The 22,720-nt window shown below is 43.8% G+C and overlaps 1 protein-coding gene across 1 annotated transcript in view; it reads left to right on the top strand.

Annotated features, from left to right (window-relative positions):
- UMODL1 (uromodulin-like 1) overlaps nt 1-21,091 on the top strand; it is a 57,202-nt gene extending 36,111 nt beyond the window's left edge. Inside the window, exons 13-21 of the mRNA XM_009327987.1 lie at nt 1,016-1,128; nt 7,783-7,996; nt 9,528-9,665; nt 11,324-11,781; nt 12,451-12,593; nt 13,743-13,979; nt 14,827-14,986; nt 18,076-18,160; nt 20,904-21,091. Of these exons, the coding sequence (XP_009326262.1) occupies nt 1,016-1,128; nt 7,783-7,996; nt 9,528-9,665; nt 11,324-11,781; nt 12,451-12,593; nt 13,743-13,979; nt 14,827-14,986; nt 18,076-18,160; nt 20,904-21,091 (1,736 nt within the window). The remainder of the gene's footprint in view (nt 1-1,015; nt 1,129-7,782; nt 7,997-9,527; nt 9,666-11,323; nt 11,782-12,450; nt 12,594-13,742; nt 13,980-14,826; nt 14,987-18,075; nt 18,161-20,903) is intronic.
- Nucleotides 21,092-22,720: the final 1,629 nt, after the last annotated feature.

The raw sequence follows: 22,720 nt of genomic DNA on the forward strand, positions 1-22,720 counted from the left end.
ACTCTGACAGTCTCAGAGCCGGAACCTGGTGCCTTATATACTGTTGAAATCAGGACAGGTGTGTGTAGGGAGGAAAGCAAGCTGATACACCAGAAAGTAAAGACTGGTAACTTGATTCAGAAACAATTTTAAACTGAATCCTCAGCCAGATGGGAGAGTTCTTGAAGTCTTTGGTGAAGACTATCCTATATTCATATAAAACATTGAAACGTTAGATCTTGGTATGCTAGGAGTGATGATCTATTAGCAGCTGGAGGGCAGTGTGAAGACAATTGGCTGGCAATGGCCACGGTGTTGGGTGATGGCAGTCAGCTTGCCTGGCTAGCCTCTAAAAGGATGCTCGGGGTATGGACCATGTCTTGAGAAGCCCTTTCTCTCCTGCTTGTGATCACCTTCAGTGTCTGTAGTAACAATGCCAAAACCAGTGATAGTGAGAAATGACCTAAAACATTTGAGACTACCTTAATGTCATTCAGCAGATACAGCTCCAGGGAGGAGGCATACACCCTGTTGGGATTCATCTCATCTTACAATAGCTGCCTAAAATGTAGATGTCTAATCTCACGCAGCGGTCTAGCCTTCCTCTGACGTTGGAGGGAGGACCTTGGTGCTGGTATGATTTGCCCTCTGGAGGGACTGGTGTCGCCCCGTTGTGTGTAGGGGGAGCTGGGACAGATAGCTGAGTCTAGGAGAGCAATTCAGGTGCCTGAACATGGCCATAGAGCAACATTTCAGATGCCCCAGAGCATCCAAGACAGAGCTGGCAGATATAAGACCTACAGGAGGCCTGTGCCCTTCTTGAGAGGCATCCAGGGGCCAGAGAGGGCAGACTAAGGTGCTGGATGCCTATATTTAGGCATTTGGGGTTTTGGCTACATTTCAGAGGGCTGGCCTTCTTCTGTTACAAGTTGATGCGTACCCCGTGTGGCCAGGCATGCCAGTGACTGTCACACACTTGTCCATGGACTACAGTCCATGGAACATATATTTAAATTGTCTTTTTCTTACTTCACAGCTGTCCAGAAACTTAGTGGCACAGTACGGATAACAAATGTGAAATACTCTCCGGGCTTTAGCAATACAAGAAGTGAGGAATACCAAACCTTTGCACAGCTCTTTGTGGATGAAGTAAGTGGCTAAGAAGGACATGACCTGCTACCGGTCTCAATGAAACCACGTGTATCATCTTTATCCCACGAAGGCTGTATGCCACATGTGCGTCCCTTGACACACCTGTAAGGTTTGAGTCCCCCTGACTGCCTGAGACTGCAGGATGAGCGTGCAGCCATGTTTTAGAGCGAGAACAGGATTTGGGGATTCTCTGGTGCCTCCATTTCCTCTGCTTCTCACACCCGATTAATTTCCTCCAGGGATGTGGTGAAAAGTTAATGGATATTTGCAAAGCGCTCCGATATCCTTGCCCTGCACAGCGGTATATTAATGAACTGTATGATTGTTATTACCCTTTGTCATAGTACCTTAAGGCTGACATTTCTTATGATCGTCCTTGGTTTTGTAGCCCTGTATCTGGAAAGGGAGTGGTTTCTTGGTAAGTCCCCTCTGTCCTCACTTCCAATTACAGCACAGGATATCAAAGTCCACTGCGAGATCAGCTTCACCTTTAATGCTCTCTCAATTCTCAGGCATTGCCTTTGACAGTATTACTCTCCTAATTTCTTAGTGTATTTATCAGAAGTTTGTTCCTGCTGGTGTTTACTCAAACACATCTGCGCTTGGAAAGCCACTGGTTATGCTGGGCTGCTTTATTGCCTTCCCTATCTCCCCTTAACTGCCTGTGTTTTTAGAGGCCTCGATAACTGTGATGATAAATCCATCTCTGACAATCATATGAATTTTCAAATCCTGCAGAAGCCTCCCCAAACTCTCACTGTGTACAGAGTTACAACCTGTCACTGAAGTACAGCTGTCCGCAGCAGGTGCACTGACAACGGCGTGTGTTCAGGCAGAGGTCAGGCCAGTGTGGAGTTAGAGACGGCCGCAAGGAGGGAAAAGCGTGATCCGTTTAGCTGTGCATGATGTTTTCATGGATATCAAATAAGTTTCCCACTGGTGGTTCCCAGTTTGCACCTTTCTGGATGTGTTAGCGGAGCACAGCTTTCTCGGAGTTGTTTCGGCCCCAAGCTGTCACATCAGAAAAACAGTCACAAGATGAGAGTGACGTGATTAGCAAAGTGAAAAGGGAACAATTTTCCACTGACCTCACTCTCATTCAGCATCGCTCTCTGCCTGAGGCTATTTTGGAATAGCATAGTATTAAAATGGACCAAAATGAATATCTTTTCTTCATGGACTATTCAGTCATATACCTTAATCCAGAAAATCATCGATACAAATATATTTGAAACATTTGTAAAATGATTAGGTAAAGGAACTAAAGTAAGTTTTTGTGTCAGTTTCACACAGTTCTCAAAGTTTCAGGCAGAAGATGATCACTTGTGATTATAAGGAACTAACTCCTTTTTCTAGCGCACACACTTTGTGGATCAGCCGTCGAGGTGCGTTAGCATTGATTCCAGCTACTTCTGAGCCACAGTATATAGGCTATAGTATCATAGCTACTGTACATGACAAAATATGTTGCGAGTGTTTTATTACAAATGTTGTGTTTCTAGATGCCAAAGAAAAGGAAGTTTAGGAAAACAAAAAGATCTGCATATTTTCTTTTCAGGTTATAAGGGCCAGAAATTGATCCTTTAAAGTACGTGAGGAAAGTTTAATGGGCTTTAAAAGCACTATCAGGTTCCAGTTAAATAAACTTTGCCAGAGATTTTCTTTTTAAACCTCTTTGGAGTCACCATCTACGATTCAGAGGATTTATAAATCCTCATGTGTATAATGTTCTTTAGTGTAGAGCTGCCCCAGCACTTAAGTGCCATGTGGTTAAATTGGCAGCACAGAAAATGGAAATACCATCCTTTAAATAATGTGTAGATAAGAATGAGGTAAAAACTTGATGTGACAACTTGCACTGTCATTGTCCAAGCTAGTTTCACCATCCTCCTTGCAATGCAACTGAAAAACAACATAGCTAAGGGCGAGAGAGTATTTTAGTCTTCTTGGGCTTTGCTCAGCCTGTCTTTTGCAACAGCCAAGAATAACATGGCTTGTCCTTAAGAAAATGAATCAGGAAAACAAAAGGTTTGAATTGAAAATACATTCACTGAGGTTTATTAAATGCCTGAGTGGAAAAGGTTGTTTTGAATTTGGGTGTCTTAAACTTAACTGATTGACAAAAGTGTGAAACTAATAAATGATATTGCCTTATCAAGGTGACCCCCTCATTTGGAAGTGACGTAGCCTTTGTTTGGTGTAGCTTAATGCACTTAAAATGATTGCAGCTAAAGCTACCTGAACGTGGAATGAGTGTTGATACAGGGATTAAGGTAGTTGCGTTATTCCAGTGTAATTTCACTCCTTTTGTTAATCTGAGTTTATCCCCAACTTGGGACATCCTTAAAGCTGCTGGTGATGGTGACTGGGCAGATGCGTGCTCTAGCACCTTCTCTCTGAAGGTGCAGCCAAAGCATGGACAGTGGGGAGGTTTTTTTTTCTCTTTGAGTGAAAAAACAGTATTTATGCAAGGTTCTGTTCAAATTAATGTACCTTTTACTTTCTTATTTCCAGTTTCCAGACTGCCAGTACGTTACCTGCTCTGCTGGCCACGCAGGCTCCTGTGCAGGTACCCACAGTAGCTCCAATGAGCTGCTGACATCTTGTCTGGAACCTATGGATGGGTGGACCCAGAAAACCCACCAAACATGCCACAGCCACCCATGGGGTGAGCCTGGCTGCCTGAGCCTGCCACTTTCCTTTTGCTCAAAAAACCTATTGGCCTCTCCCATCCCGTTAAATCGGTTTTAGTGTGGCTTCCATCTGGCCCTGAACTTGGACTTTACCTGCCTCCTGTTTTTCTTGCCTGAACAAGGGACATTCCCTTCCCTCGATGCTGGTGTTAATTTTGCTCATGTTCTCTCCCTTTCTTGTGGTTCTTCTTCTGGCATACCAATTTCTCCTGGTCTGGCATTGCTAGTGTTTCCTTTGTGTGCTACAGGAATTGTAGATACAATGATGGATCCCAAAATAATTTATTTGTCTAGTGAGAAAACCTCATACTCAAGGGTATTATATATTGAATATTTTCCTTCTAAAAAGTTTACCCTTTCTTTTCTTTTTTTTTCTAGCCCCACTTCATCAACCATTATTTTGATAACCTAGGGTGTGGTACCTGTCGTGAAATCATGTAGCTTTCTGGATAAAGGGTTTTGTAGTGTCACCTAGTGGCTAAATACATATACAGGGACTGTCCCCCTGACACTTTTCAAGCTCCGAGTCCTGCTTTGTGAGGAAAAATATGAATAAAGACAGAAACAAAACAAACAAACAAACAAAAAACAAGACAAAAAAAATTCCCAAGGCTTAGGTAAAAAGAAGCACCGATAAAATAAAATCTTCAGGAGACAGACGAGAAGGGAATACTGGTTAAATCAGGGATGGGCTAAGAGGATGTCACAGGTATGTGTATTTAATGTCCAGAAGTTCAGACAAAAACTATGAAAGATGAAAACTTAGGGCTGACCTCCAACTTTTCAGTAGATGCTTGTGAAACAGCAGGAAGAGAGAGAAGGGGCCCAAGAGTCCCCCGGCTTGGTGAAACGGGAGATTTTGGGTCTGACAAGGACAGCCTTCGGTCTGCCCAGGCTTTCGTAGGGACGTTAGCTCTTTCCATCTTCCCGGCTCTGCCTGCGTGCCCCGTGGGGCACTGCAAGGTTTGCTGTGTGGGACCTCCAGGCGCGTGGGAGCCCTTTCCAGGTGCATGCAGGGGGTTTGCTCTGTGCAATGTTACCTTGCCACCAAGTGCATGCAACACACATCAGCTCTGGCGACACAGAAAAGGGCTGCAGCATGCCTGAAAAATCTGGGGCTGTCTGCAGGGCTGGAAAATACATAGTGGGCAAGTAAGTATGGGCTGGATAACACACAGCAGGCAGGTAAGTCAGGCTTGGCACGTAGGTGCGCGAGAGCTGTGGTCATCTGGCAGAATCCAGCACAAAATGCATGAGCTCTGTGCATGGGTGCAAGAGAAATGAGGCTGCTTCTCCCATCGGCTCCCACCGCTGACCCTTGCCTTGCCTCTTCCCTGATCTCTCCCTGGTAGGAGTCACCGCCTGCACCCCTGAGCATTACACCACTGCCATAAGCTCTGCCTTAAACTCATGGCTGAAATCCAGCCCTGCTGGTCCAGATATTTCCTGCAGGAGATGTGTAGAGGAAGAAAGGGTTGGAAGTGACCGCAAAGTAGCCCCTCCTGCCCCCTTAATTCTCTGGAAAGTTGAGCTAGGGAAGGAAGTGAGCGATGTACCCTAAAGAGGAGGGCCTAAAGCAGAGCAAGGTGCTGGGAAAGAGGTGCGACTCGCCTGCACAGAGCAGCGACGTGCCAGCTCTCACCTGGGCCGAGTGCTGCTTGTCTGGCCCTTACAGTGCAGTTGCTCTGCTGCTCTGTGCCTTCTTCTCTGCTGGCATCTCCTGGGAGCCTGACAGCCATGGGAGGGCAAAGGCAAAGAGCACATATGCTGAGAAATCACAAAAATTTAGGTGTTTCTGTGGCTGTTTCTATCTCTGTGTCCTACATTGAAGCTAGCGGCTGCTATGTAGAAGGAAGCTGTATGTATCCCAGGCTCAGGAGGGTTGACAGGGATGGCATGGGATTTGTCCTTCGTGTGCTGCTGGGAGCTGCTTTCTTACCGTGGACAGTCTCCTGTTGGACTTTTGCTGGCAGTTTCTAAGTGCAATTTTAATACCAATAGCTCAGAACAGCCTGTACTACATGCCTGATGCAGGCTTGAAAGTTATGTCCCACACTTTCTGTTGCTGCACTATTTATTTGTGTGGAAGAATTTAAAAAGACTTCCAAGCCGCACATGAAAGTTGCTAAGAAACACAGAGGATCTGTGAGCATCTCCTGGAGAAAGGGAGAGAAGAAAATATACAATTGTAATGGGAGAATTCAGGATGCTGATGGATGGTACCGCACAGCCTGTGCTTACCCTGGCATCTAGTCTTCAGGTATGAGCTCTTCCTGCATTGTGGTTAGATGTTGGGGCAAGACCTGGCATGCAAACCTCTGTGAGTGTGCCCTGTTTTCCCTTGGGACATGCAGGTAGGCAGGGTGTCCAGCACAGCTTTATCGGGCCCCTTGTCTGGGCAACTAGAGGAAAAGGACTGAGGGGAGCACTTGTGGATGTTTATCAATTTCTCTTTGTGGTGAGTTTCTCAGAAATAGGTCTCTATTTCTGTGTATAATGTTTTCTCAACTTGTTCTTTAAAGCTGAATTAATATTAGCCTTGTGTCTTGTCTGGGGTTGGTCCCATGAGATGATGCCGTCTGACCTGCGTCTGCTCCTCCTGTGGCTGGGGGGGGGCCCGGGGGGGGAAGGGAACTGTGCAGGAAATGCAAAAGCTGTTGCACGTGCCCCCGGGCTCCTGTGTGTGCCCGGGTGCCCGACCCCGTGGACTGCCCTCCTGTGGGAGGAGAAGATTTTCCCAGGGGCAGCTGCCCTCCAGAGGTACCACCCAGCCTTGGAGGGTGGAAAGGGAAGAGGTCAAACATGCAGCTCCAGTCTGTTTATCTCTTTGAGAGGGGCTGGTGTTTCCATCTGGGCTGGATGGCGGAGAGGCTGAGCAGCCCAGCTGACGCAAAGCTTCACACAGCGTTGTGTTTTCCCGTTCCACAGAAAGCAGACCACCCTGCTCTTCAGTGTGGTAAAGGAGGCTGCTTCCCGGGCTATCGTGAATAAGGCTCAGTGTGCTTTGAAAAAGGTGGCCTTTTCTTTCTTAATCCCCTATTGAATTCCAAGGTCACTGTGGACGGACCATGAATGTTTATTTTATTGATTTCTCTAGACTGCCCTAAGTTCAGCAGTGATTGGATGCTGCAATACTTTGAGGGTGACAGTTCCTGTTCAAAATAGTGCAGAGCCACCCCCTAGCCCTGCTCTTGGACTCTCGGGGAGGACCCTGAGTAGGGGCTGCGTGCCCCAATGACAGTCAGAATTTGCAGAAATAATGTGAGGTTCCTCGGGGGATACTTTAATGAAATATTTCTGAAATCAAATTGAGGACTGACTTGATGCAAGGTTGAGTTGTGTGGCAGTGCTGATGGCATGAAACACCTTTCTGTTTTCTTTAGCCTGGTCCGGGCATTTAAAAAGAGGGAAGTTTACACTCAATTATGAGCAGGAGAATTTTGCTTATTGCAATTTTTCTTGGCTCTGGTGAGAAACCACCTGTGAAGAAAGGCTTGAGGGTGGTGTGCTCTAAGCTGTAACATACCTGAGTTAAGGGAGCCCTCCAAGATATGTATGCAGCATGGAGTGTCAGGAGGCCTCTCCACTTCCATTGGCAGCTCCTCCTCGTATTGTGTTGCCCCCTCTCCCTAGAGGCATTTTGAGAGGCAGAACATGGGAGCTTCCCTGCAGCCTCCTCCCTCCCTTGCTGTTACCAGAGGCAAGGACCTGTGCTAAATGACAGACAAGGTATCGTAATTGCTTAGCTTGTTTAATATTCATGGTTAAATATATACTGTATCCTCCAGCTGCTGTAGAGTGGAAACTTTATAAAGCAAAAGGTCAGTTTACTGCTGCTTCCCTCCAGAGTTTGAAGCGCAACTGTAATGCATAATGCTCTCTTCTGGGCAGTGTACAAAGCCTAAAATGTAATTGCTTCCATCTGTCCATCTCCACACGCATTTTGTTTTTATTCCAGGTACATAAATCTCTGCCCCTTGAGGTTCTTCAGCAGATGGATGCTGGTCTGATTAAAGTGTTGATAACGGGTGTTACTAATGGGAGTACAGTGGTAAGTTTCAATTTACTGATTGCAGAAGATGTGGATATCTACTACATCATCACCACTTTTCGTGATGCCTTTGAACACAGCTCCTATTTCACAGTTGACAAGAGCAATCTCTCCATAAACGGTAAGGAGCAGCTTGTATCCCAATAGTTCTTCAGAACTAGAAAGATGATAAAGCCTATTATTAATCTGTATTTTCTGAGGTGAAAGTATCTGTAAAACAGGCGGATGAAAAACCATTCTCTCTCCTTATATTGCTCCTGCTTATCCATCCCATAAGCTTTTTCAGAGAACATCAAAAGGTGAAATAAGAAGTGAGGTACTCCTGATCCAAAAGGACAAAACCAACTGATCTTTATGTCTATAGCTAGCATTAATTTTATAGAGAAGAAGATACAGAGACGTTAGAAACAGTGGTCACAAATTGAGGGTTTTATAAGCTACCAGGACCTGGAAACAGGTCCCTGTACACAGACATAACTAGCTCTGTTTAAAATAATTTCAAAACACATTACCCTCTGCTTTGCATGTGATAGAAACCTCAAGAAACAAATAAATGAACACGTGAATTCTTCTGCACTGGGAGTATGTGTTTTCCTCACATACCTGTGGGTCGGGAGTTCAGATGAAAGTCAACACCAAGACCAGCACAATGGCTGACTGCACAACTTCTTTTCCTTTATATGTAATTTAAGTTGTTAACAAGAAACATTAGCCTCCTGACTAACTGCTGTTGAATTCTGTTTCACAAGTCTATGTGTCATGTCTGGGAAAAATAACAAATTCTATATCCTTAACATGATACGTTTGTCCAAAGAATATTGTTATAAGCTGTTAATTAGAATCTCACGCAAAATGACTTCAGAAGCACGTATATGGTCTGCCCTGAACATTCTCTTTGCCTGTTACCTTTACAGCTGTGAATCTGGAAAATTACATATCCCATTAATGAGTAAGATCATGACTATCTCGTGGTAGTGCTTTGTAGAGTGCCTGCCCCCCTCGAACCTGTGCTAAAACAAATGGTTTCTTTCAGGGACAGGTCCCCATAGAGCAGGTGGTTGGTGCTGCTTTCTGAGTCCCACCTATGGTGTTACATCCTTATTTGCACAGTTACAATTAGACCTTGGGAAGAGAAAGGGAAGTAAAGCATATTTTTCCTTTCAAGAGTGAAAATTTTGGCCAGGTAAAAATTAAGAAAGCCACTAGACTGCAACTTGGACCAGTCACACAAACCTCCTGCTTCACTCATGCTGGGCATTTAGTAACCATCTCCTCACGAGTGTGGAACGGAGGAGGCAGCTGAGGAAGCCCCCGGGGTTAGAAGCATCCCCCTGGGCTGTTGATCTGTTTAGGAGGATAGGAGCTCTGCAGCAGGGTGCCTACACTTCAGTGAGTATCTGCTGACCGTCACTGGTAGCACAGCTCCTGGAGGGTTTTGTCAGTGCCTTGCAATCAGCCCTCTAGTCTGTGCTTCCAGTGCTACACCTCTTCTAGACCCAGCAGCGGCCTGACACGTACAGTAGCGTATCACACCTAAGAGGTATAATCCCACCATGATATCATGATGATATGACTGTGCTCCAGTTTCAGAACCATCACATTTTCATTTATACACTCTCCACCTTCGCCTTTTGCTTAAATATACCCAACAGATTATGATGAGTGCAAAAGCGAAGAAGATGACTGCTCCCCGGATGCATCGTGCCATAACACACTTGGGTTTTACCAGTGCAGCTGCAATGAAGGATTTGCTGATGTGCATCCAGAAAGGCCTGGAAGAAGCTGTGAAGGCAAAATAAAATTTTATTATCTAATGGCTAACTGGACGCTTAAAGATCAGACGTGGTCTGATCTTTATTGGATCACGGTAACACTTGCCACAGGTCTTGAAATTTTGCCAGGGATTAATTTGGTTCCTTGTTTTCAGCTGGATCCTAATGGGAAGTCTTGCAGCGGACTTTAAGTATTTCTGACTGTAATACTCTGTCACGAGAGTTTACTATATCAATATTTAATGCTGCCTTTGTAAGGTTCTTTTAACAGTTCTGTTTTCTCATATTTGCCATTAAAATTAGATAGGATTGTCAAGATTGTTAGTTATTTTCATTAGCAGTAGCAGAGGGGACAGCAGAGATACTAGAGAAGGTAACAGAAAGAACTGGGTATGTGGTTTGACCTCTGTATAGCAGCAGGGATGAAATGCTGGTATTACAAACTACTTTTTTGTATGAGTCAATTCATCTAGCTTCTCTCCTTCCTTAAATCATTTGTTAGCTGACATTTGTTAGGGTCTTTAAGCTCCTAAAATCTTTTAGGCTTCTTCAGTGATTTGTATTTGTTTTTCTAACCACAGTGATAAGCTACTCTCTGGCTGAAGTCACCAGGATTTGTCAACTGATACCAACCTCTGCTCAGTTTTGTTTAACCAAGATATTTAGCATTATGACAAAGAGCTTTTAGGAAGTTCAGCTCTGAAAAAGCTAAAACTTTTCTTTATCTTCCTCTTACGTTCAGATCAGCAGCTTTTTAATTTGGGGCATTTCCGACAGCTGGGGAGTTCCAGAAGGATATATATGTACAGATTTTATATGTTGCTTGGAAAATAGATGCTATCTGTATGTAGAACCCATAAAAATTATTTAAGAGAATTTTTGTGCGATGAGACACATCCTTTGTGTTTCACCGCAAATGGAGTTTATTATCTTGGTGCTCTGTAAGTCAGTGGTAGATGAATACTTAGGATGTTTCTACCAGCAGAGAGCCATAGGGTAACCCCAGAGCCTCTGCTGGATGTCGGGTGTTTGACATACACATTGATCTCAACCTGTGCTTCCCCTTTTCCCCTGCTTGCTTTCTTCCTGAAACCATCAAAGATTGCTATTAACACATTTGTTCAACTCCCCACTGTGTCTCTCAGGACACACGTACAATGTGGGCCTGCTACATGAGGTTTGTCTTGCACTTCCCCCAGAATGGGTTTTCCAAAGTGCTCAGGGTCATAACTTTTGGGTACATCATTTGGTCACAAATGGGGCCAGGTTTTTTAACAAACTCTGCTCCTGTTTGTATGCCACATCCAGAAGTGTGCAGTCTCCTACAGTACTAGGCAAAAAAATATGAACACTTGCTGAGCAACTTACAGCTGGGGATGTCTTGCAAGCACTGATCTTCCAAAAGCTATACATAAGTGTTTTGCATGAGCACACTAATTATTGCAGCTCTCAGGAAATAAAGGGCATCAGCTTTACTCACAGACACTATGTATCTCTTGTGCTCTTTCTTAAAAAAAAGCCACAGCTTTGGCAGCGAGTAGAGCAGGTTAAAAAACCAAAAGAAGCTAGTTTCCTGCCAGTAACTGTGAGTTTCCTCCTAAGGGTTTGCTCTTACCTTATAAAATCAATTTGAATCTGTAAATTACAACACCACCTTTATTTTTGGCACTCTTCAGCATTTCCTATCAGGCAAGAGGCAACACTGATGGATAAGAAACCTGTACACAACACAGCTTTACCTGCAACATCTTTGCAAACTTCAACTCGTGTTTCCTCCCCTGCTTCCCTGAACTTCTCTACTGCTGAGCACAAAGCTCTGGAGAACACCACGTTCTCCAGCGTGGTGCTGCCTCCTCTCACCACGGATCCTGTGTCAACTCCCGACGTTTCTCCTCAAGCATCTCCTGTCCCCCTCGTTAAACCTGCCCAGGAGGTTTCCATTAAAGATGCGGTGAGAGTGTTCTGTGAAATCGAGAAGATTGTCCTCGCTGTCCAGAAGAGATTTTTACAGCAGGAGTCTATCCCGGAAACCTCCCTGTACCTGGGGGAGCCTCGCTGCAACGTGAGCATCAGCAATGGCACCCACGTTGTGCTGCAGGCAGGCTGGAGCGACTGTGGCACTGAAGTTGAGACTGTAAGTCCCCTGAGCCAGTGAATGCAAAGAAGCCCCGGAGTATTTTTTTTTTGATCTTGGGGTTAGGGTGAGGAGGGGGCCAATGGCAGATCCTTAGCTAGGAGGACAGTCTATTAGTTGCTGAAATGTTGGATGAAGAAATTTCTTTGGAGAAAGAAAACCTCTTCCCGTGAGTGGAAAGTTACCCCACTGTTTGGGGAGGAGGGCAAGCAAGAAAGAGAAGGGGAATCTTTGGGGTCAGGCAGCAAAACTCAAGGGCTTCTCCAAACTGAGAGTCACTTCCCATGTCTCTCTGGGTTCCCTCTGCAGCTGTCAGAAGCTTCTCTTTTCTTAAAAGCAATTTCGTTATCATATTTAGGCAAATACCCCAATTGCTACCAGTAATGGGGACAAAGAGTGATGGCTCTCTCTTTGGATCCCAAACCAAACGCTATGCTCAGGCCATGCCAAAGAACAGAAATTCCCTTGTGGAGCAGACTGAGGAAGAGGAGGAAGGCTGGTGGATTTTCATTGTCTCACTGTAAAGCAAATAAGATACTAGAGGTTTAATCTGTTTGATTTTTGCAGCCAGGAGAATGGAGAATTCCTAAGCACTTGAAGCTGGTATGCCTGTAACTCTGTTATATCCCTGATGCTCACAAGTTGTGGTTTCTTCTTTCTGTGTTCCAGAACATGACTAATACTGTAGTGAAAACCATCCTTCGGAATGATGTTTCTGCTCAGGGAGTAATCCACCATTTAAAAGTTGCCAGTCCCGTTCATTGTGTGTTTCAAAACAATCTCTTGACTTCCTCTGGATACACTGCAGAAGGGTAAGTAACAACTCTCTCTGCTTTGAAATGCTGTTGTGTGGCTAAGCGCTGTGTCCCTATCCCCAGGGACCTTAGCTCTATCCAGTGATTATGCCAGGCAGTCTGCCAACCTGCGAGTCCCATGCTCAGGTGACTCCTGTTATGGGCTTCTGTCCTGCTCCATCTAATGTGTCAATAGATCCAACAGCCAACAAGGTTGGCAATTGCTTGGCTAAACCATAGGTGAAAATAAACCTTTGGGAGCTACCGGTGCAGGTTCGGGAGCCAGAATTCCTGACTCCTCTTTGCCTTCCTGGGCAATCACGTGTAGCAATAACAGTATTCTCCTGCTTTTGGAACATAACAATGATGTATCTTTTCAACTGATGTAGGCATGCAGACTGCTATGTGGGTGCTGAGCATGGCAATTTTTAAGCCCCACAAATCCTTATTTGATCAACTTGGAAAAAAGAGAAGATATGTAATGCACATGCTTTTTTATGGAAGGTCTCATCTTCAAGTACGATGGAATCTAATCCACCGTTCACAGAAAATCAAACCCATGCTCACAGAAAAAGTGGCAGCACAAGCTTTGGTCTGATGGTGAATGTTCTCCCTTCGTACAAGTGCACCTCCTTTCTCTTGCCTAGCACCATGCTTAAGCTACCATCACCAAATCCACTTTCTGTTTCCTAACCCTCCAGACATTGTATTTTCCTTTCTATCCCTCTGCAAAGTCTTTGTCGGGCCCCTTCTCTCTGAGCTCTATAATTTTCTCATGTCCCTCACTTACTCTTCAGATTTGTCCCTTCTCCTTAATTTTTTTGGCTCTTCTCTTCTTCACTAAGCTTTTACCCTCCTTATTTTGAACTTTAAGACAGCTCATATTTTTGTTCCCCTTCAGCTCCACTCAAATATCTCTCTCTGCTCTATTTATTGCCAAGACATTCCACCCTTTGGATTTTCCCACTTGCGTTTCCACGGTCCCTACCTTCCCAACTAAAAACTCGATGCATTTTCACCCTTTCCTCTTGAACAGTGTCCTAACATCCTGGACTGCAGATTAACTCTTCGCTACTTAAATGTGCAAGAGGTGGAGAAACAGGCACTGATTTATAGAAACACACAGTCAAATTTGTGGTTTTTAAAGGAGGTTAATTGTTGTTTCAGAGTTTACACCATCTTTGAGGATTTGCATGGATCTGGACACTTCAGAACAGAAATGCAGTTGTTTATTGGAAACTCCCCAATACCAAAAAATTTCAGTGTCTCTGCCAGTGATGATGTTCTGATTGAAGTGGGGATCCAGAGAGCAGACAGCAAGCTCAAGGTGGTCCTCACTGACTGCTGGGCGACTCCAACTAACAATTCAGTGGATCCCCGCTCATTTGCTTTTATCAGCAACAGGTACAGCAATGCCACTTGCAAATAGCATGTGCCATACCTTAGATCTTCCAGTGGTGCTGACTGCTGAAGTGTTACATTTTAAATGCCTTTTATGTGTGTTCTCATCATTCATATACACTGTCGCTTACCATTCTGACTGGTCACCCCTTCTTTGAACCAGGGAAGTAGGTATGAAAAGAAAATGTTGTCAAAGGGTAATGTGGTAGTTGTTTGAGTTTGGTTTGTCTTCCCCATAGCTTTGTAAAGGAATTGTACTTTTGACCTGAAGAAATAGGTGGTTTTGGCAGTCAGTAGTGAAAGAACATTGAAAAGTGTGTGCTTTATCTCTCTGTGGTTCAGATATTACCAAGAGCTTATGTGACTCTCATCAATGAAGGTGTAGGTTAGTTGAATCCTATCTGTTGTGACTCACAGACAATATTAATGCAGCCTCTGGTAAAAGAGGAGGTTTGTTCCCATCTGGACACCTGATCTCACCCCGACGTCATATTCCCTGGGCTCACCCGCCACCTTAAAATACAGGATAGTCCTTTTGCTCAGTAACAAAAGCTATTCCTTTTAGCATGATGTTCTTTCACTTTGTGTTTGGTGAAGCCAAGTTTAAATCCTTCTTTCTGTCACTCTTTCTCTTCTTTTCCAACACTCCAACCACTTCTCGAATCTCCTATTCTACCTGGATAGTGTGAGAATAAAGCAGCAAATAGCCCCTGCACTGCTGGAGAGTTGCTTCGTGGTGGGTCTGGCTGCAACTTTCTAAAGGAGCCTTGCAACCTGAGTTATGTGCTATGACCACAGCATGCCTTCTATAGCCCTAGCTGCTATGTATGTTTTTTCTCTTCCTTTTCAGCTGTCCCATCCCAAATACGTACACCACACTGCTAGAGAATGGGAATTCAAGCAAAGCACAGTTTAAGATGAAAATTTTTTCCTTTGTCAACAATTCTGTGGTTTACCTACACTGCAAAATACGTATTTGTATGGAGACACCAGGAAGCACCTGCAGGACAGTAAGTGTTTTGATCCGATATGCTATTTTTCTCCGACATGTCATATGCAGTCCTGCTATGGAATTGAAGGAGTAATGTTTCCAAACAGGGTTTAAAATAGCTCTTGAAGTTTTCCTTCATTCTCTGGTGAGAGCAGAGAGGAGTGGGGAAGAACTACAACCATATGGAAGTGTCCGCTTTTCTTCCTGTTCCTCATCCTCGTAGTTAAAAGCATGGAGCTTGCACAGAAACCGGGAAATCAAAGTTGGGGAACCTGAGGACTGAACCTTTTGCCTCTGCATAAGGGTGACTATAAGGCGATGAACAGAAGTCACAATGAGATAGGCTGTTCAGAAACATGTGAGCTCAGATGGACATGTCACAAAAAAGCAAGAACCCACATCGGCAGTGTCAGCAGGTTCCAAGTTTTAGGATATTTTTCTGTCCCTTTTTTTTCCCCTAGAGATTTGCTTCTCCAGGTGAGAGTTTAGGTGCCAGGAAAGGAAGCTCGGTGGCATTAAGTTTCTAGGGCTGTGACTCTATTAGAGTTTATTATGGCTTTTTAAAACCATATTGCTTTTGAAAGCAATAAACCAAGCAATGTTCTGATAACAACTTCAGTTTCTAATTCTCTGTGCTCCAAAGCATTGCTTTGTGTCTTTTTACTTCTACGTAAGTGATACACACTTCTTCATCTAAAAATGTGTTGCTACCATAGAAATAAGAAAAAAATAGATTTTGCTGATGGCTTTTTTTTTCCTTTATGGCAGACACACAGGAAGTCTCCTCTCCCTCTGCCAACCTTCCTGTCTCTTTTTCTATCAAGGATGTTTTCATTAGCAGTTTGGTGTTCCTCCATTGTTTAACACTTTCCTCTAGTTCTAAATAACTCCGTTTAAGCCCTTTATAAAGCAAACGATCTCTTCCTAAAAGATTAAAAATGGCTAGCAGAAGATACTTGTTTCCTTTCTCTAAGTATAAACCTTCCTCCAGAACAAAAAAAAAAATAGTAGGAACAGGAAACATGACTGACAGATGGAAAGATGGCTCCAGTTTTCACAGCTGAATTTGTGTGTTAAAAATCAGTGCTTCAGCAACCCCCAGCCTATGCCCTCCTTTGGAGGAGGTGGTGCCCTCCCCGAGTTCCCTGTGTGTCCTGCACAGCTGAGGAGGGACATGGTGACGGGTGCAAGGCAGGGGAATAAGAGGGATGGGCAGGACAGGGATTGTGTGGGCTGGTGTGGCTGCTGTAAGGAATCAAACAGTTGCTTTGCTAGGAGCCGCTGGGTTTGCTGTTAGAGCAGGCTTTAGCTGTACGGATTAGAGTTTAGCAACATGGTTAACTAAAGGACTGGCTTTGAGCTGAATTACAGGGGTCTGTGATGGGGTAATTCCGCTAGCCCAAGATGAGGTTTGATTGAGGTTGACATCTGCACAGCAGAGTTATTCAGTGAGGCCCTCTTCTTTCATATATTTTATATTATTCATTTCTCTATTATTCATATGTGTATATATATATGAGATATATTGTTCTTTCTCCTATGCAAAATTTACCTTCTATGAAAAGTTAGTGAATTCAGTATCTTAGATTGAGATTAAAATGTTATGTGGAGAAGATAAGTACTAAGCACATCTACACAGGATGACAATGGTTTTTACAAAGAAAGGAAGGGGAGCTGCAGGAGGTGCAAAGATCAAGGAAAATTGGAGCAAGAACAGAGTATATTTGGAAATAATGTGAGATGGCTGGGAAAGTGCCCAGGGCCTGGGAACTGACTCTCTGGTCTGCCTGCTACTCTGGAGAATACTGACTCGCTTCAGGGCAGATTTGCTTCAGCTCTTTGCCCACAAAATTGAGACTTACATCTTGTATTATTTCTTCTTGCCCAGTCTTTTATTCTTTGTTTTCTTGGCGGAAGAAAGTAAGGTGCTCTAAAGTTTAGAGTAGAAAAAAATAGACAGGCTGGGGAGCAATGTAGTAAGAAATGAGTAAGAAACATGACTTTGAATGGGAAGAGGAGCGATGTGCCACCACCATGCATATGTTTGGTGGAACGTGGCTGCTCCGTGGCCACATGGAACCAAAAAATCATCGACATCAGGGAGCAGCTATGTAACCGTATTCTCTAATGGATCCGCCTAGCTGGGAAAGCTATTCAAGGGTAGTCCAAAGTCACAGCTACATGGGTATTTTTCTCGGGCCTGACCCAGCTAAAGACACTGTTGCTGACAGTAGATTGTAGAGGTTTTTCAGTGTAATGAGGCTGGTAACACTGCTGAGACGTTCTTGTGTAGACAAGCTGGTAAGACACCCTTGCGCTTCACTGCTTTCTTTTGCCGATTATAGTATGGTACTGCAGTTTCTCTGTTTTTATGTGCACTTTCAGGAGAGCCACAGTATCTTTTGAATAACCTAAACAGGCTACGGCTCCAATCAGAGACCTTTAGGTTACAGCTTAAAACAAAAAGGTAGCAGACAAACTGAATGGTGCTACTGAGGAAGCGTGCAGAAGATGAGTGTGCTGTGTATTCTGCAAGTGCTGCTCACACAAAGCTGAAGCAGCTGATCCCCAACCTTTCACGGGTCAGGGCTTTCAAACTAGTAGTTCCCAGATTAGTAGTTCACATGTCACTGAAAAGTTGTGCGTTGCTTCAAAATGACACACGACTTGGCAGGGGCTGAAAGTTGCTGCTGCTTTTGCTGGTGCTGGTTGTAGTATCTGCTGTGCCTACCATGGCAGTAGAAACATCCAAACAAAAATGTTTGCAAAACCCTGGCATATAGAAATAGTGAGAAGTTTATTCTCCCATAAGGTTTCTCTAAAACAAACAGGAAGTTAATGAAAAGAAAGAGATTGTCTGTGTGAAATGTCTGTTCACAGCAGTGTTTTCCACTGTGACTAATTACAGGTTTTATACTGAAGTTTCCCTAATGTCATTTCTTTTGAACTTACATTTGGTGCTCATTTCAGTTTAAGAAAGCATAACATTAAGAAACAAAAACCCCAATGGGTGAGAATAGCACTGGGCTTTCACATACTCATCAGAAGGCTTTGTATTTTTAATTAGTAAGCCATATTACTTGTTGGAATTTGAATTGATTGTTGCAGAGATGCCATGCGGTTCGATCCCTGAAGACTGGTGAAACCATTGCTACGTACAGAACATCCTGGGGGCCCCTATGTAAATCGGCTGGTGAGTTATGAATAGATGCTTACAAAAAGGGGACACAGAGTAACTGTCATTTCAAGATTCTTTTTCACTGGCAAAGGAACCTGAAGGCCTGTGGTACAAGCTTTTCATGCCCCTCTGCATATTTTTCTGAGGAGCAGGTGTTCTTACTGAAACCATATGGCAGTGTGGAAAAGCATGTGCCCTCCTCGGTGAAGTGACTGTCAGATTGTCAAGAGAATGTAGAAAGGAAAAGGATAAAGTGCTTCGTGTAGCTGTTTGCACAGGGTAGCAAGTACAACAGCCACAAAATCAGTTATTACAATTGTAAAGTGTGAAAGCAGCTTGAACCTTTTAGATTGCAATCAGTTTTTCAAGTGTTTCCCCTACACTGTTGTTAGACCGCAATTATATTGAGCTCTGAAGTCCAAAATCAGAGGAGATAAGAGATCGTATTGTTGTGTTTCCTTAGACTCCCTGGTATTGACTTCATTGCTACCGTGAGGGAAAGTGGCAGAGCACAACAGCTGCACAGCACCTTGGTTAATCTGGTGGAGCGGTACCGTACAAGTTACTAGAGAGCGAACGCCAGCACTGTGTACAAGCAAGGTCTAATTTGTTATGCATCTGCCTCTTCTGCATTGCCCTGAGTGCTGTTTTCAAGGGCACCTGTGGCCTCTAACATTTTCAGTCATTTGGCCTCCTCCAGCCATTTGCATTCGTATCTTATTAGCGTAAAACACTCATTGAGAGTATTTGTACACACCAATATCAGAGTTTTAACACACGGCTACTGTGAATAGACAGAAGTCACCCCCTTTCCTCCCGCTGCTTGCCTGTTTTGCCAGTCACTTAACGCTCTTCTGACTGTGGAGATAAGTTAATGCTGGCCTGTTAGTGGGTTCAGGGTATTTTTTAGTTCTCTGCTGTGACCATCACAATGTTCTTTTGGACATAGAAACTGGCTCTGACTTAGCATATTGTATTTTTCTTCCATTATATGCAAGTATTAGTCTGTTAGGCCTTCGGTGTTCATTTCTGAATTAGTTTTTTCAAAACTTAGCAATTAATACAGCTTTCTTTGTGCAGCACTTACATCAAGTAGATCTCACTCCCATTTTCACTGGAGACACCAATGCATTTCTAATATTGAAAAATGGTCATTACACAAAAGGAACTCTGGTGAGGGAAGCTTTATTTGGGTTGTACTACACCGATTCCTAGGCAAAGGTGGCACTACTAGATGTTGTCTCCTATTTCCAGTTTGGATACTCACATTGCATTTTAAGTGTGAGGCTAGACCTAGACAGTGATATGCATCTCTGTGTTGAAGGAGACAACATGAATTATGATGTCAGCTAAGCTGCTGCGGTGAAACATGAAAAAAGCTTTAACTGCTCTGCCTATACTGCTTGGCCACATGCTATAGCAAAGACCACTGATGCACGTCCTCAGGAAGGCCTGTTCTGGCTGTGTCTGGCTACAGGCTGCCATTTACACTGTGCATCTTCTTTTTTGTTCCTTTGTTTCATACTGAAATTCAGAAATAAGCCTAAATATATTATGCAACACTGCTTTGGCCTCTGTTGGAATGATGCCCTGGATGTTATGTAGCTTGGACACTGCTATTGCATACCTCTGTGGCTGCCAACAGTGCCCTTTGGCCAAAGAGCTTGTCTCTAATTACAGGCATGTATGCATTAGCATTTGTCTTCTGTGCACCTCAGGTACTGCACAAGTGCTTGGCTAAGTAAGAGCTGTCCTGAAAATGTATGCAGACAAATAGATGTTTTTGTAGGTGCATCAAGCATTTACAAGAATGAATTAGAAATGTGCAAGAGTACATGTACAAACATGAATAGAGGCATAATGTTAAAGGGAGAGGGGATTCTGCTTGCAGATTTGGACAAAAACATGGAAGTGTCTACATGTGAACCAGGCAAAGATATTCTGTCGATGATCACTGGAGCCTAGGGAGACAGCTGGCAACAAGGGACCTGACTCTTGCCCACACATAGGCATTTAGTGCTCATGATCCATGGTGCCCCATTCTTTCCTTCTCCTCAGTGTCTGGGTGCTATTCCAAAAGACTATAGGTCTCCTGCAGGTCCCACGCCATGTCTGCCAGACCCGTGCAGACGTTGTAGACGCCCTTGGGCTTCTCAGGTGGCACTAGATGCCTATGCTCAGGCTACAGACATGAGCCCATGGTGACCACTTCAGTGTGACTCACTTACCTGCCTCCACTGACTGCCCCAGCCAGATCTCTGCTGACTAGAATGGGAGCTTAGAGACCCAGCACACATGGAGAATCCTCCCCTAAATGCTCTGTGTTTAAGGAAGTGTTACATATGAGATAAAAGCAAATCGAGTGGTTTTTAATAATCATAGATGAATGGGGGCAGTATTAAGATGGGAGAATGCTTCACCTCTAGGATCATTCTAAAAATAAGGCAGCATTTCAAAAAGTCACCACTGCTGATCCTTTAATTCTTATTTTAACAGAAAATTGTAGAGTCAAATTCCAAAGACACATCACGCTCATGTCTGCGGGGACTCTACACTTGTATGTAAAAAGAGAACATAGACTGTAGCTCCCAGACCTTTCCATGAGAATCACCCTCCCCAAAAGGCTGATTCACTTCTGTATCACAGCTCTGTGCTCCAACATGCATGTTGGCTAATTTGTAGGCAAGGCTTGTTTCTTACCCCAGGAAAAGATTTAGGAATTTCAAAGCTTTTTTCTTTCACCTCTTGTTTTCTTTAGCATCTGATTTGAAGAGAGAGAAGGAGGCTGGGATGAGAGCTGGATACATCATCCTCATTGCCTTTGCTGTGTTTGGTTTTGTGCTGGGAGTTGTGAGCCTTTTCATTTTCCAGTACCAGCGAAAGATGGGAAGATACAACTTCAGAATCAAGTCTGACAACTTCAGCTACCAAGTGTTCTACGATTAGCGATTTCCAGGTTACCAGATCTAAGTACTGGATTCTGATCAGTTACTTTTTTTAGCTGTTTATCTTTTCCTGAAATGGTTAAATACTTGCAGATGAGCATCCTCTGTTTAAGGGTATTTGCACCTCCTGTCGTGTTTGCTGTGGGTGAAGGTCGTAGAAGTAAAAATGAAATTCCTACTATTCTTGCCTGTTTTGAAGTGCTGCAGACTACAGAGGAGGAAGACAGCCTTCTCTTCTTCATCTTCCTTCATGGCTTTGGTCTCAGTCAGAGTAAATGACACATCGCTTTAGAAGAACACCAATAACCATTTCCACAAAAAGCATATCACTTTTGGTTCTGGGTCATGGATTAGTGTACCAAAGGAGAGAAACATGACCACTCTCTTTATAAATTTGCTTCAGAAACTAATTTGCTTCAGAAGTTATCCCTTTCTGCAAAAGCTTGGGTTTAATTTTTTTTTTTTTTTTGGAGGGGGTGTTTTTCAAGAAAATAATGGCATGTTAGACATAAAGAGCTTGAAATATTGATAATTCATAAGCAGTGCTTACAAGTGCCTGCAGAGTATCTGAAGAGACAGCTCTGAGGAGTGTTAACCACTACCACATGTTCTGCCTCTGCAACTTGGGAATTTAACACTTTTCCAGAATACCATAGGATTCAGCACTTTTTCTGTAAAATGAGTGTGTTCTAGCTGCTCAGCACCATTTGTATGTTTGTCCCTTTAAGAGGAGGAGAGAGAGATGAGAAAGCTGGCTTGGCGAAAAAGAACACCTGACATTGCTTCACAACTCAAGGATGTTTACTGATGATCTGATCAAATTCTGTTCCTGGGAACAGGCTTATTTGACATTGTTACCAGAGTTAGTCAGTAACTGTTTCCTGATGGAGGCCTCATACATGACAATGCAGCTGCCATGACCACAGTAAATTCACTAGAGACATCATGATGGTTTTTGCAGATAATTTAGTTTGCTTCACTAAGTATATTGATGCTTAATATATATCACAGAAAGGACAGGTAAAACTGTATCCCAGCTATCTGCTTGTAAAGTCTTGAATAGTCACTATTAGCTCTGTTTCCCCTAGTCTTACATTACAGAGACCACCCTCTGCAGTCATCTATGGGCAGCTCCTAGGGAATCGCTGTAGGTGAGGGTGCTCTGATTGCTCTGATTGCTTCCCAAAGGCTGGGCAGGGCTGCCTGTCTGGAGCCCGAAGGGAAGGTACCCAGGGCTCCTTGGTACAGCTCCAGCAGCTGTAAGTGATACAGGTCCCACTAGGGAGCCATAATCCATCATAAAGGGCATATCTAGGTCCATTAAATTAAAACCTGTATATGAAGCCTCTGAGTCTCTCCACAGAGAGAAGAATGCCTTCTCTTCATTTGCCATTCTGCTCTCATGAGTGGTCATGGTGACTGCAATACTTGATAGTAATGGGAATTCTCCATTGTGCAGATGAGGTTGTAGCATAAAGGATATTGCCAGGCTCATAATGCTTATACATCATGTTGGAGTCTCAGCTAATGGCTCCTTTTAGATGCTGGAACTACTCAGCTCGTCTTTCCTATGTATTTACTTTCTTTGGAAGGTAGTTGATTACCTTTCTCAATCATGATTAGTTTGTTT

Source organism: Pygoscelis adeliae, unplaced genomic scaffold (assembly GCF_000699105.1).
Source record: "Pygoscelis adeliae isolate BGI_AS28 unplaced genomic scaffold, ASM69910v1 Scaffold154, whole genome shotgun sequence".
Classification (NCBI taxonomy): Eukaryota; Metazoa; Chordata; class Aves; order Sphenisciformes; family Spheniscidae; genus Pygoscelis; species Pygoscelis adeliae.